Genomic DNA, 14,528 nt, shown 5'->3' on the forward strand with positions numbered 1-14,528 from the left:
CAGGAGAGTGCCGATTACATCGCACTGCCCTCAAGTATCGAAGGCTTCCATGTCTGCATCGGTTTAAAGGGGTACTGACACCTTTTTTTGAAGGCGAGTTTACTCTGCCATACAAATCTCCTGTATGCAGAGACGGCTCTGAGCAAGTGTGAAGCTCAGCAAATGCTGATAAGATATTTTAATTTGATATTAAAGTCAATTTTTCCATGGCGCACCTACTGACATCGACATTAGCTTGACGTCAGGCTACAGTACAAATTCTGGTGACTTCACGCAGCAGTCTGGCTTGTTGTGATGACGTTAGGTACCGAAACTTCCAAGATGGCTGCTTGTACGTCATCAAAACTTCCAAAATGGCCGCTTGTGCGTGGAAACGTCACTATATATTGTGCAAGGACGTGACGAGAAGCCCATACCGTGTTGTGACGTCAGGGTACAGTAGGAACCGAAACTAGCTCTTAAAAACATACTGTAATTACTTTTTCAGGGCGCACTCGCGCTTAGCATTACCTTTTCTAGGCTCTTGAGGGCTTGACCTTTCATTTAACGCAAAAAAACGACAACAGAAAATATTCGTGTCAGTACCCCTTTAAGGCACAACACAACTTGTTCCACAGGGCAGTTTTCGGCAAAGGAAGAACGTCAACGCAATGCCAGCACTGACGTCCCAGTATCAACCAGAGAATGTTCTCAACGCTGACGTAGCAGGCACCTCCTGCCTGAGAGAAGCATGAAGGACAAGGCATGCGAAGGAAAGGGTGACAGTGCATGTATGTGTCATTGCTGACGTAAGCTCACAATCATTGGCATATTCCGGAAGCCACTATGTTTCCCACATAATTCAAGCCTTCCAGTCATGACTTACAAGGCTAACAAGAAACTGTGGATGACTCGTGCTACTTTTACTGAATTTCTGGCATTGCTCGATGCCAAGATGCCAGCTGAAAACAGAAAGATTTTCTGTTTCTTGATAACTGCGCTGTTCAAGTTCTGTTCACATGCTCTACTCGGGCAAAACGTCCAAACAAATTCACTTGAGAATGCCCAAGCTCCCATATACATGGCACACAACAAGGATTACATCAAGGTTACAACTCAAAGTGATTAAAAATTCAAGACAACATCACGTCATACAATTTAATACAAAATGAACCAACTTTACAGTAAACTACAAAAGATCTAGAAATACAATAATAGTGACAGAGAAACTTAAAATACCAGCGCGTAACAAACAGGGACTTTGGAAGACAAGGACAAACACATCCTTGTCTAGGACATGCGCTTGTCCTTGTCTTCCGAAGTCCCTGTTTAAATTACGCACTCGTATTTTAAGTATCATGAATCACCAACTCGCCCAATCAGCCACTTTAACAAGTCACGAGAAAGCATTATCATGAAGAAATGCTTTCATATGCTACTGTATTTTTCAACAGTTGATGTTAGCTATTTACAAAAAGGTCAATCCCCACCTAACACCACATCCTATTTGAAATGTCATTTCCAAAGCTTGCCTTGCTAGGGTTAAGGCTCGGGCAAGTGGATCCAGTTGTAAGTCAGCACCTGTAATTGTCGCCTGTCTTCCTTTGTATTCGCCTAAAATTCAGCGCTGTTTTCCCTTCTTTGCACAAAGCTTGCCAGTGCAGTGGTCAAGATAAGGGCAGCAGCTGGAATGGACTTCTCTATTCCATTCACTTTTTGGCATGAGGTCATGCCAAGGCAGAAGGCATTGCTTTCTGCCTTAAAAAGAAACTTCACCGACGATTACGATACTGCCTAATGCGAATTCTGAGCACAGCTTCATGTTGGGGCAAGGCCAACTGTGTTTGAAGTTTTGGCTTTCCGCAACATATTGACTACGCCATAAATCATAATTTCTGTGAAGTAGGACAGCACCCACTACACCATTATTCGTCTTTCTGCAGATAAGCAAGGTACCCACTACACATCCGGAAGGTGTTGTGTGCACTTTGTTGATGCTGCATGTGGCTGATGACGAATTATGGCTGAGCACTTTGCAGTGGGTGGGAAGCATTCAACCACACACTCGTTGCGCAATTAGCATTGTGTGAGGACTGGTTATTTTGCTCTTCTGCCATGCTATATTACATAGGTTAACGCGATTCCTTGCCCGCCATGACGCCTGTATAGGGTCTCTTTGCAAATGAGTTTCAAGCACCAGCGTGGCTCTGTGGTAGAATACTCGACTGCCACGCAGAAGGCCCGGTTTCAAATCCCATTCGATCCTGGGTATTTTTTTTTCTCATTTTATTTTTTCATGTCTATCGGTTACGCCACCGACGGCGACGCTGCTCAACGCAGGAACAGGCGCCTAATAGCTGCACTCTAAAATGTGGTTTCTACTGTGAGTGCGACTCACCAAGTGACCAGGAAGACGTTATGCTAGAGATCCCAGACTGGGATCACTTGAACGTTCCCAGGAAGAGTGTTTGTGTGTGGATGACAAACATGGCAGTTGCACAGTGTGGAAGAAATTACTGCAGAGGCGACCGCTGAAGATGCCAACCACTAAGATGACAACCAAGATGATAACTGTGGCGACTAGGTGATGCACTTTCAATATTCCGTAAACAGGGGTTGTGCACAACCCCTGCCTACTAATTTTTCATCACAAGCTTACATTTTCCCCTGACACCTGCCTCTTTTTGGATTTGCAGTGTGATACACTCGTCAGGGCTTCGTAACAAGTGCTCGGTTGAGTGAAGAAACAGCAGGTTCCTTTTTTTTTAACTTCCAAAAGAGGTTGTTCACTGATGTTTAAACAAAGAAAGAAAAAATATTTTAAAGTTGCTGAATAAAAGTGTTGGCTGTGACTCATGCAATGCTGAGTGATGCTGCTCCGCATAACACGCATGTTATGCGGGGCAGTGTCACTCATCATCACAAGAAGCTGTGACGATGTGTGAACACCAAGTAAGCCTGTTTTGTTACTTTTTGGAGCTTGCTTTGGATAATACATTTTTGGATATTTCATTTTCCAGTGCCCACAAAAACCGTATTAACGAGATTCCACTGTAGATGGCATTGGACATAGTTATTAATTATACAGCGAATTTTGTTATACTGGTGTTAACTATATATTGAGGTTTAACTCCTGTTTGGTGTTCACTTGTGTGACATTTTATGCATTTATCACAGTCAATGTAGTATGCGCTTCTTGCTGAGGCCGCAGACCCGACCTGCAGTATGTCTGAATAATCAACAAATGACATTCAGGTGATCCACCCGATACAGTGAAATGTAGGGGTGCGCGAATATTCGAAATTTCGAATATTTTTCTAATAGTGTTTGCTATTCGATTCGATTCGCACTGGAATTTTACTATTCGAACTATTCGAACTTCCCAAAAACAAATACAGTCAACATCCGATTAAAAGTGACCCCTTCAGATTTTCAATATGCTTCACCTCATTACACTCGTATTGCGGCAAAGCTGCCTTTCAAGCTCCGTTACGGTCGAACTTTGCCAAGACACAGTCAACGTCCGATTGGAAGTGGTCCCTAGATTTTTCAATATGCTTCACCTCATCACACCCTGGTATTGCGGCAAAGCTGCCTTTCAAGCTCTTCTACCGGTCGCAAATTTACTAACTCACGAAAACGCTGGTTCCAACATGGAGATGAAAGATGTGGCAGAGGTGGGGGCTCAATTAATGCTGTTTTGGACCTGAAATTTGGGCAGGAAGTCCGAAAAATCGGACGCCGAAGCTTTTTAGCATCCAAAATTTCAGACGTTCTTTATATCAACGTCTACGAGGCAGTTTTGGAACACCGGACTTGAAGGGAGCACACCCTTGTCCGCCACATCAGTTGGGCCTCCACAGAAGTTGAAAGAGGAGAGTCTGAGGAAATGGCATCTTTGCCTATCACGTGTAAAGTGTTGTCGGCAACACTTTGGTCGCACCAAATCATGTACATAAATAGAATTCGGCCTCTACATTGCCTCATTCTTGATAACACAACTATGAAACACCACCCTGCCAGTGCTTCATCAACCTAGCAAAAAGAAACACTTTCGTGTTGCTATCTCATAAGAATATGCTTAGGAATACTCTCTAACCTTTTTTTTCTGCACTTGCGCTTCGAAGATATTCGAAAAATATTCTAGAAATATTCGAAAAATATTCTATTCGATTCGCACTCACACTTCAATATTCGAATTCGCTTCACACCCAAAATTCTGCTATTTGCACAGCTCTAGTGAAATGCAGTACAAAGCTTCATGACACAGATGCCACAAAGCAGGAAAGTGCAGATTTAGAGAAGTGGCATATCGAGCAAGACTTGTGGTAGAGGTATGCTCAAGAGAATGAAGAAGAGAGAGGGGGTAGCAGTTTGTATAAAGTTTCAGTTGCCATGTGAAGGAAGACCTTTCCCATGTCTCATAATGGGTCATTTCTGAACGGGATTTGGCGCCACGATTCCAACATATTGATATACCAATCTCCAAAATGACTAAATTCTGGACGACAATATTGAAATATAGAGTGGTTGTTTCACGGTGATGTATCAACAAATGGTGACCACAGGGGGTGCCTCACAAAAAAATGCTTTACACCACTCAACGCGAGTTGAAGACAGTCGTGTGGACCAGGCCGCTAGCGAGAGGCCCACAGGCCGCATGTTTGAGACCCCGGCAACAGACCAAGGCCAGATCATTTTACAACCACTTTCCTTCAGGTTTTTTTAATTTTGCAAAGAGGTTAGAGGTGCTTTTTTTACAACTGATCACATAATTTTGCTTAAATCGGTGCTCAAGAAAAACCTGCACATAGCACGAGCTTTTTTTCCAATGTATGGCATTACACTGAGGTATCGCGGCCTTCCAAGCTTGGTTGTGGTGCAAGGCACCAGAAACATGCAGTGCATACGTACAGGTCTCTTTCATCCAGGGCATAGTTTGTGACCTCGGAAGGATTGGGCAGGTACTGGACCACCGCGTCCAACAGGGGCTGCACACCTTTGTTGCGCAGTGCAGTGCCCAGCAGCACAGGGAAGAACTTGCGCTGCACACAAGCACGGCGGATGCCCGCCTGCCACAAGGGAGGTGAGCACCCTCTCTCCACCCAAACAGTCGCATACTTCTAAAATAACTGTGACATCATCTCAAGTTGCTGCGAGTGTTGGATGTCTTAACCTGATTAAGCACACAAAATGAGACCGTTGTCTGTAGCAGAATACCTGACAGCACAACACAAAAAAGTAGCATTGTGTAAAAGAAGCACCATAGAGGAATAACTTATAAGAGATTGCACAGCAGGTGCACTGCATAAAGGGACACTGAAGGCAAGTCCATGTGGATCGTGCTCCAGAAACTTCGTAGTGCTTGTTTCTTGGCAAGAAAATGCTTAGTTTGAAAGAAAATCACGTTTTACTGGTCTGCATTCCATTAGCGCAATTCAAACCACCTGCTTCCAAGAATGGGTTTCGGACATACCATTCACCATGCTCACCCTTTACTGCCCGAGAAGCTCCCTTTTGCAACAAGTTCTTCAGTAAGTGACATCAGGTAGTTCTATTTTGCATTAATCAGACTGAATTGCACAAGTTGCATTATATTCCGTCTTATAATGCAGCGCAATGCACTGCAATGTATACTATAGACATTCTAGATGTTTTCAAGCCTTTCAATTTTACATAAAATCTTATTCGCCTTCAGTGTCCAAATGAAGTGGCGCACAAGATGGCTAGAGGTCTCACATTCCGAGCAGCATTAGAAGAAGCTGCCACCCAAACGGACTCTTTCACGGCGGTATGAGAATGGGACGATTAGCTCACTAAATTCTGTGACATTACTCAACGTTATCGAATACAAAGGCAGGGGTGCCCTCCACCTCACCCCAAGCTAAATCGGGCCCAGTCCTTTCAAGGGCGGCAGCTACAAACATGAACATACACAAAGCCCATCATCATGCACCACATATATCTCGAATTATACACAACTACTTAGGCCATGGTACTTTAACAACAGTGTAAAGGACGAGACCAAGAAAGTAACAAACACAAACAATGCTGTACTCGCAACTGAGTTTATCGAAAGGAAGATTTTAGCTTTTAAAGCCAGATAACAAGCTTGAGCGCATGCTCATTGTCAAGCACATAAAGGCACAAGAACAAAAAAGAAACAAAAAAATACTATCTCATGCACGCACGTGTGCAAAATGCCGAAGTTATCCTTGATTAGGCAAGCCTATCTCTTTATGTCTCTTTATTTATGCCAGTATTGTAACATCAGAGCCACGCTTGATCACGTTCTATGGGCTGCATGTCCAGCCTTAACAAGCACTACTGGAGTCGCAGCCTCCAATGAAGGCTGTTCAGCAATTCAGGCCAGGACAAGCAACTCTGGGTGATCCAGCAGGCCGAGAAAGCTGCCAGGAGACTCCTAGCAGGGAGCCCAGCCCAGCAACCTGCTGGAAAGTATTCCTCTCTCTCTCTCAGTATGCCTTTAAATACAAGCTAACATTTCTCTCATATAGCACATTTGCTGTCTCTTCTAAAGAAAGCTGCAAGTTTCAAATCAACCGTGCGTTGGCATGGTGTTCATGCTGAGAAAGGATCAAAGAGCATAAATTCGGTAGATCCCACTCTTTCGGGGAGTCGGTGTCATGCGAAGCAGTAGGTGATTAGTGGCCTATACCGAATTTTCTTTATTGCTTTCAGTAAAGCGTGAAGACTTGGACAGACTTCTTTGTGCATTCTGAGTATTTATGGTTGACCATAGCTTGGCGAGTCATAGGAGTTAATATGCAATGTTTTCTACATTGTTACAAGCGCCGATAGTGAACACTGCTACCACAGCTGATGTTGCTGCAATATGAAGCCATTATAGGGTCTTTTCTGTAAGCAGCTTCAAGCACTGGCATAGCTCTGTGGATGAATACTTGATTGCCATGCAGATTGCCTCGGTTCGAATGTGGCTCTAACCGTGATTTTCAATCTTTCCGTCCCTCTGATATGTTCCTCTCCCACAACACTGTCGACGCCTGCACCGCATTTCTGTGGCACAAGCTCCATAACGCGACAGCGTAAATATTTTTTTAAAGTCTGTTATCCCCGTTCCTGGGTTGATACAAATTGTGAATCACCTGTGGCTCAAACCTGCATTCCACGGGCCGTGGTATACGGTTATGTGCCACACGTGACTGAAGGAAAGGGTTTCATGATGTACGCAACAAGTATCTCATGCTATTCATGCAATGACCGGTTCATTGTGTTTGTCATACAGTAATGCCCTCCTATACAAATTTTGATATATGTGTCATGTTAAGGGGACGACCACGAGAGCACCCAGACGTAGGTGGCTAGATAGATAGACACATAGATAGAAACGGTCAAAGTACCTTTGGTTTGCTAAGAAACGCTTCATATCTAAAATCAAGCTGGTAAATAGAAACAGCTTGGTATCTGTAACAATGGTGACATGTGCCCACAGCTTCGCCACCCACAAGGCTCATATGAAGAGGAATGATGCATGCAATACACAATCAAGCAACTAAACAGTGTACTATAATTAAAGCATGGCCCCTTAGCCTACAAGTCAGTGGTTATTTAGAGAAAAGTAGTTCCTCAAAAGTTAAGTGGGTATTTATTTGAAACGAAAAAGCAGAGAATATTATACAGAATATTTAATTTCATTTTTATTTTTATTTTCCACGTGAACATTGACACTTCCAGGCATTTGTCGATTTTGGTGACTTGTTTAATTGGAACTCTCTATGTCGAGCCTTTTGCATGCAACGTAATCCTTGTTCATAAGAAAGAACTACACACAATGTCCCAAGGTGCTGGCTCTCATGTTCTGCCCTCAGGAAGGCGTGGTTGCCATCCACAATCATGCTGTTGACGACCAAGGCTTCAGCGGCTGTAGCAAACCTCTTTTCCTAGGTCTAGTACCTAGACCTTAGGCTCGATTTTTCTGGCGCCCATGTCTGCTGGCAGTATCTCCCAAGATCAATGAAACCTATCCTGGATTTCAGATCCAGTCACTCCAAGCTGGTAAAAATAGGCATAGCCACATCATGTTTGCGGTCGGCTCTATCCAAATCTTGCATTCACTCCTTGCAAGCGAGCGCGATGTCGCAAATCAAAAGACTGAAAGAAGTTGGCTATCCCAATTCAGTAATTTCACTGTCTTGTGAGAAAGCTTTAAGAAGCCTCAAGTCAGTAGAATGTGGGGAAGGCATTGCCAAGGTTTATATCAAGCAAGTGGAGGCCATTCCCTATGTTCATGCTCTGTCTCACCGCCTCGAAAATGTGGCCAGGAATTACAAGGTTGATGTGGTTTTCACATCGCACCGTAAATTGGGAACAATTTGTGCTGCAGTTTCTAGAAAAGACCGTGACAACTGATCCGAGCAAGCCACATGTAATGTGAAGCACTAAATGAAATTTGTGCCTTGCGAGTGCGGGGTGGTATACCGCTTGCCCACCAGTTGTGGGAAGGCACACGTAGGCCGAACTGGAAACGTGAGCATCATAGCTCACTGAAGGGTGCACTCTATTCTCATTTGGCCATGCATTGCAAGAGTTGTGGCTGCGCACCGGTCTTCGGTGAAAAAACTTCCATGATCTTTCGTCCTAAAAACAAGAGCGCGCATGAAGCGGCAGAGGCTTACCAGATAAATAAACATGGAAATTCATGCATGAGCCAGTCATCTGTGGCACTATAACATAATGAAATACACTTGTTGGAAAAGGGGTAGGCATGCACGTGGTGCAGCAAGGTTGTTTGCAAAGGGACACGTCACCCTGGTGGTGCACTTACCTCTCATATTCAGAGAGTTGAATGTGTTGCTGGTTCTTTTGTTATCAGGCCGGGTTTTGCCGTGGTTGCTTTGTTTGTTAGTTTTCTTGCGTGTGATTTCTGCGATTAAAAACCAGTTGAAGTGTAGCACCCGTCTTGTGTCGGTCTCCTCTTTTCCGTTTACGTTTCTTGCGCTTCGCCCACAGTGAAACCTCTTTTGTTGTCGTTCCTATGATCACGTCGTTAGCAACCACGGTTTCGTCATGGCATGAACCGAGTGTCATGACAGTCCTTCCAAAGTGCACAACCAACTCCAGTAATGGAACACAAACTTGCCCAGAATGCTGCTCTCATTAGACAACTCAAAGACGCTACATTGCACTGTAACAAAGTAGAGAATGTCTACTTGCCATTAGTTGCTCTTCTGAGGGCGTCTTCTCTTCCAAGTACATCTCCCCAAGCACCTCGTCCACATTGGAAACGTGTTCTGTGTGAAAGTCAAGCCAAATTCAGACACTGTGGTCCAAGATGTACAGCGAATCTCTTTTGTCCTATTCTCTGGCCTTCCTCATGTTTTCCAAGGCCTTTGCAATGAAGAGCAATCGATTTCTCAGACGATTCTTCTCCCATTAAAATGGGATAATCCAGAAGAAACGAAAATCGGGGACCAATGGTACAAGCAGCAGAAGTAGACGCCTTTTTCTCCATCTAGCACGATAATGCCACCTGTAGCATTAATTTTAATATTTGGGGTTTTATGTGGCAAAAGCATGACATGACTATGAGGAAGGCCATAGTGGAAAGCTCCAGAAATGTCTTTTATTTTAACATGAACCTAAATCTAAGAACAGAGGCCTCTAGCATTTCGCCTCCATCAACCCTCTAGCATAGCGGTAATGAACAGCTGCAGTATCGGCCACTTGTACGAGGTGTGATTCCTCCTGCATGTTTACTTTCTTCCGGACATTTTTAGGCACATTGGGAGAAAAATCATCATTGCTGAGATCATTTTTTCTGCAGAGGTCTTGGACAGGCAACTCATACATCGACAAAAAGGCCACTGATAAGAAACAGCAATGCATCTAACAATCATAAAAATGTAATTTTATTCGCTCAATATACTGCAGTAAACATCCGCTTTTAACTAAAATGTCTCACTTGATGACCACAACACTGGTATGATGAACAGTAAGCTTCTCACTTGATTGAGACTGTGCGGACAGCAGGCAGTTACACACTCTGTGATCGAACAAGCAAGCTTCTTGAGAATGAACCCATGGCATTCCCAGCTAGCCCGCCACATATCTGCACTGACCTCTTATAAGCTGTTGCCAGTGAACCATGCTGTAGCATCAACGTGATAGTTGGCTTTGAAAAGCTGCAATATAATGTCCCAATGTATTCACTACAAGTAAATTCTCTCTACAATGAATATTCTCCATCAGAAGCCCACATAAAATAACAAAAAGAAAATTACACTAGAAGCCATCCAATGGTGATTGTCACAACCAAGGCATACAACATTGTAGCTGACAAAGTGTTTCTTAAAGTAATCATGTGCATGCACGTTCGATTAAACCATGAGCATTGTGAAAATGTGTCGAGCATCTCAGTGTGCTGGCACATTGCATGTTCTCAAGGTGATGTGGAGAATGCACTATGCATCTGCCTGCACCTTAATCTTTAAAGTACCCAAGCGATGGCACAGGACTTGAAATACTGCCATCAGAACATTTTTTATCTATCTTTACTCAGTGTGCTTTGCGGACATAATTTGCGCACAGTGCATTCATGCGTGTGTCATGATAAGATACCCAGCTCGTCGGTCACTTCAAATGGCTGCGGGGTAGCAAGAAATGCTCTACACCAGGGGTTCTGAAACTGGGCTCTGCGATGGGCATTTGAGAGTACCACAAGGAATTGATGCAAAACGATCCTGTCCTACTCTATTAATGCACAATTTATTAATTTAGAGAAGCAAGATTGCACTGCATTTTGGTTTCATCGAAACCATTGCATGCAGGAGTCTGCGAGCAAGCAGAGACACAAGTGGCAATGGCGTTAAGATGCACATCTTAAAATTTGTGTGTTCTGTAGATGCAAGAATCAATTTCGAAATTCTGCAAGCCAAGAGCCTCATGTCTGTCTTGTTGAGTTTTTTTTTCTTGTAGACGAATGATGATATTGGCTGTTTAAATTACATTTTATAATGGACACGTGAGGTGCATGCATCATTTTAGGTTCATGTTCTGTCTGTAATCAGATGGTGCCATCTCTACACATGCTGGTTTGCCACTGCACTACGCTAGTCTAGTTAATCAAAATGCGACAAGCACTTGGATGCACACAAGAGATGACTCTTCAAGCAAACTGTGGGCTACACAAACATTTAGGCTTAGCTTCACTGCTGCTCTATCAATGTCCATTCAAAAGGACATGTCAACGAAAGAAGAGGGGTGGAGGATCAAAGCCTCACTTCCTTATCATTCCTTATCAGACACAACCTAGTAAAGGCATCCTTTGTAGTCTTCAACTGTAGGGCACTCACTAACTACTACGACATACATGGAAAGGAAGTGGCCCCTGGTGGGGACCCATTGAGCTACGCTCTTTTTCCCGTCCGCTTTCTCGGGTATTTCTGTGATCCTAGGAGTGTTAGCCACAAGTAGCCATGATGGCGAGCGTTGAAAATGACACGTCACTTTTTTCTGTGTGACGTATATTAACAAATTTTCAACACTTCACCTATCTGAGGACACCATTTATGGCAAGGAGAGCCCAAAGTAGCTAGTAGCCATACAGTGGGTGTGTGCTTTACAACATGAAGTGGCACGGCAAACAAAAACAGCCACACTCTCCGACATTTGCATGATGGCAAGTCCCTCTTTAAGACTGATGGCCTTCAAGATTAAAGATTACAAGCCAGTGGGGCATGATCGGCACTTGGTTAAGTCGACTTAGAAGCACTGTTGCCCGCCCTTCCCCCTTATTATATGCCAAAACATTGGTGGAAAGAGGGAAAGGCTGGGTACTGTAGCAATGGAAAAGCTGTCAGAATTCCTCAAGGCCAGAAAGTTTGAGAACCCTTGTCCTAGGCATTAAAGAAAATATCCTCACAGGGAATATTTTTCCTGGAGGCTTCAGGAAACACAATCTGATTCGCAACTTTCAGTGACTACAGGGGGCACTGCGAGAAATCCAATATGGCTGTCGATCCAGTGCACACACCTGCATGCACAGAGCCACTGCCGCTCGCCAGCTAGGATAATTCAGAGAGCAGCAGCTAATGCTTGAGTGCATAAAGTGCAAGACACACGGTGCAGCAGCCGGAATGTGGACGTGCCGCTGGATCGGGCGTCCGGTGTGCATCAAACACGGCACAGATTTCTTTTATTTGAGATTTTACATGGTTGTGCCACGTAAAACCCGGGCCATTCTGTTGGAATCCAAAAAGAAGTCAGCCGATTCAAAATATGTAACTGCAATTCATCATTTCCAATGTGACAGGCTTCCCAATGGATGGATGGATGAATAAAGTTTATTTGGTCCCTCGAAACGCGCTCTAGCACGTTGCGGGCCACTCCCACATCGATACAAAGTCTCTCTGCTGCATCGCGGGCCCGTTGGACTGCCCAAAGCTTCCCAATGCCCAGTTAAAATGCCCGTTTTCTGTTGCCTGTCAAAAGGAGAACTTGCACGCTTGCGATGCCTTTCACAGTACGGTACGAGTACCACAATTTCTCTCGTATTATCTACGCATTATTATCTACCTTGTATTATCTACCCATTATCTTGTATTGTACTGAAGCACAAAGGTTTCATGATGCTACACAAACGAAATCCTTTATAATCCTGCCGCACCCGCAATGGGTCGCAAAAGACAATGAGGACGAAGCACAACTTGCAAGTTGTCGACAGGCAAGTATTCATTCTATCAACGAATCACTGTTTTCACCGGTTGCCATGTGGTGGCACCACTGTAGCTGAAAGATGCAAATAGAAAAGGGACACTTGCTCAGGACTGCTAGAAAATTCAATAGAGCAGCTCGACAATAGACCTTTTTCAAGCAATCCCAGAACCCCCCGCGGGTGTGCGAAGCACTGTGGGAAAAGTGTGTACGGCGAGCCCGCCGGCTGTTCCGTCTCTCGTTGCTCATTGGCGCCGTGGGAGCACCAAACGAAAAAAACGCGTCGCCGCTGGTTGACTATTATTAAATCCTAAATACTACACATGTCTGAACGCACCTGAATGTATCTCTATGCATGAAATGCGAAAGGAATGATGCAGTCAATGTAGGTATTACTGAGCGGAGGTATACCTGATGTAGCAGTTAAGCGGCATGCGAGTTATCACGTACCGATACATGCAGTAAAAACATACTATCGTGAGCAATGTGAGCTGGAACACCGAATTCGTATTTATTCAATGATTACTTGTTCACAAGCCACTATGGCATTTAATGCCATAGTGGCTCGTGATCGGGTTTAACCAAATTGTAGAGAGGTGTTGCAGTGTTCAGGTACACAGATGATTATTTTATTTTAATTGACAAGTCAAGCATTGTACAAAGAAGTGAGCACATTCTAAACGTGTTTAAAGAAAAAGGGATGGGACTAGAATTCAATTGCGAGATGCCTAGCTTGCTCTGATAATTTGCAGTTTCTTGATACATGGTTTTAAGTTTCACTGCGGAGCATGTTTGCAGGCACTACAGCCCGCGTTCAGCGAAATTGGTGTTTAATTTCGCGTCGGCGAATTCGAATGTTGTTAAACGAGGAATTGTGATGTCATGATTACGCATGGCATTGGAAAAAAAACTTGTGCACATAAGATGAGCAGTAGTTCCCAGCTGCAAAGTGATCAAAGAGGCGGGATATCCTGCGTATTGTTGTATCGGTTTGCGAAAATCTGTTGGCATGGCAAAGAAAGATTAACACGGACGTCCTGCATCCGTAAATAATGAAGAAACTAGAAATATTGCAGTTGTTTGTATAAGAAGTGGCATGGCCTGAAGAACGTAGGGAAGCGATGTGGGGGTGAAGGTTGTGTTTGCCGCCCCAAATAAGCTTAGTCGCATTAAGGTCGCAGGGGTCTGCGGTGGGCAAAGAAAAATGCGGTCAGAGGCATGCCAATTGTTTGGTAAATTGTGTAGGAGTTAACCGCAAATTTACCTTTCTTGCGTCCACATGTACATCGGCCAGACTGGTCGATGTATTAATACGTGCCTCAGCAAGCATCGAAATTTATTGAATGGAGCCGTCTCATCTCGCATCGCTATGTCAGTCATGAAAATGTAATCCCATCTTCGAAAGCACAGTACGTAATTTTGTACCGTCAAACTAATCAGACAACACGAGAAAACGCGACAAATAACGCCACACTTTGTGTCAGTTAACCTTCTCAGTCGTTACAAGACAAGGAATTCAACTTTATTAATCGACTGTAAGCACGCACCTTGGTTGTTTGACTTTTCGTGCCTCTTTATGACACGCGCGACGCACTCCCATTTTTTGTACTATATGTACTTTTTTCACGCGTGCAAGAAATTTTCAGTTGTGTGTGAGCGCTGGTTTGTGCATTTCCTGCCTTGTACTGCTCCTTCCTTTTTCGCTCTAAGTATTATTCCAACATGTAGTTATAGCACCAACGAAGGTAAGCAGGCACTTATCGTTAGTTACATATAGGGTGCGAGCGACGCAATGAATGTATCTCATTTCCCAAAATGCCGACTACACTTTCTAATGTACTCTTTAAATATCAGAA

At 43.9% G+C, this 14,528-nt stretch overlaps 1 protein-coding gene across 1 annotated transcript in view; it reads right to left on the reverse strand.

Moving 5' to 3' along the window:
- Window positions 1-14,528, reverse strand: part of LOC119386558 (elongation factor G, mitochondrial) — a 111,556-nt gene that overhangs the window by 47,834 nt on the left and 49,194 nt on the right. The window contains exons 8-9 of the mRNA XM_037653840.1: window positions 9,175-9,251; window positions 4,894-5,051 (exon numbers count right to left, since the gene is read on the reverse strand). Of these exons, the coding sequence (XP_037509768.1) occupies window positions 4,894-5,051; window positions 9,175-9,251 (235 nt within the window). The remainder of the gene's footprint in view (window positions 1-4,893; window positions 5,052-9,174; window positions 9,252-14,528) is intronic.

This window comes from Rhipicephalus sanguineus, chromosome 3 (genome assembly GCF_013339695.2).
Source record: "Rhipicephalus sanguineus isolate Rsan-2018 chromosome 3, BIME_Rsan_1.4, whole genome shotgun sequence".
Taxonomy (NCBI): Eukaryota; Metazoa; Arthropoda; class Arachnida; order Ixodida; family Ixodidae; genus Rhipicephalus; species Rhipicephalus sanguineus.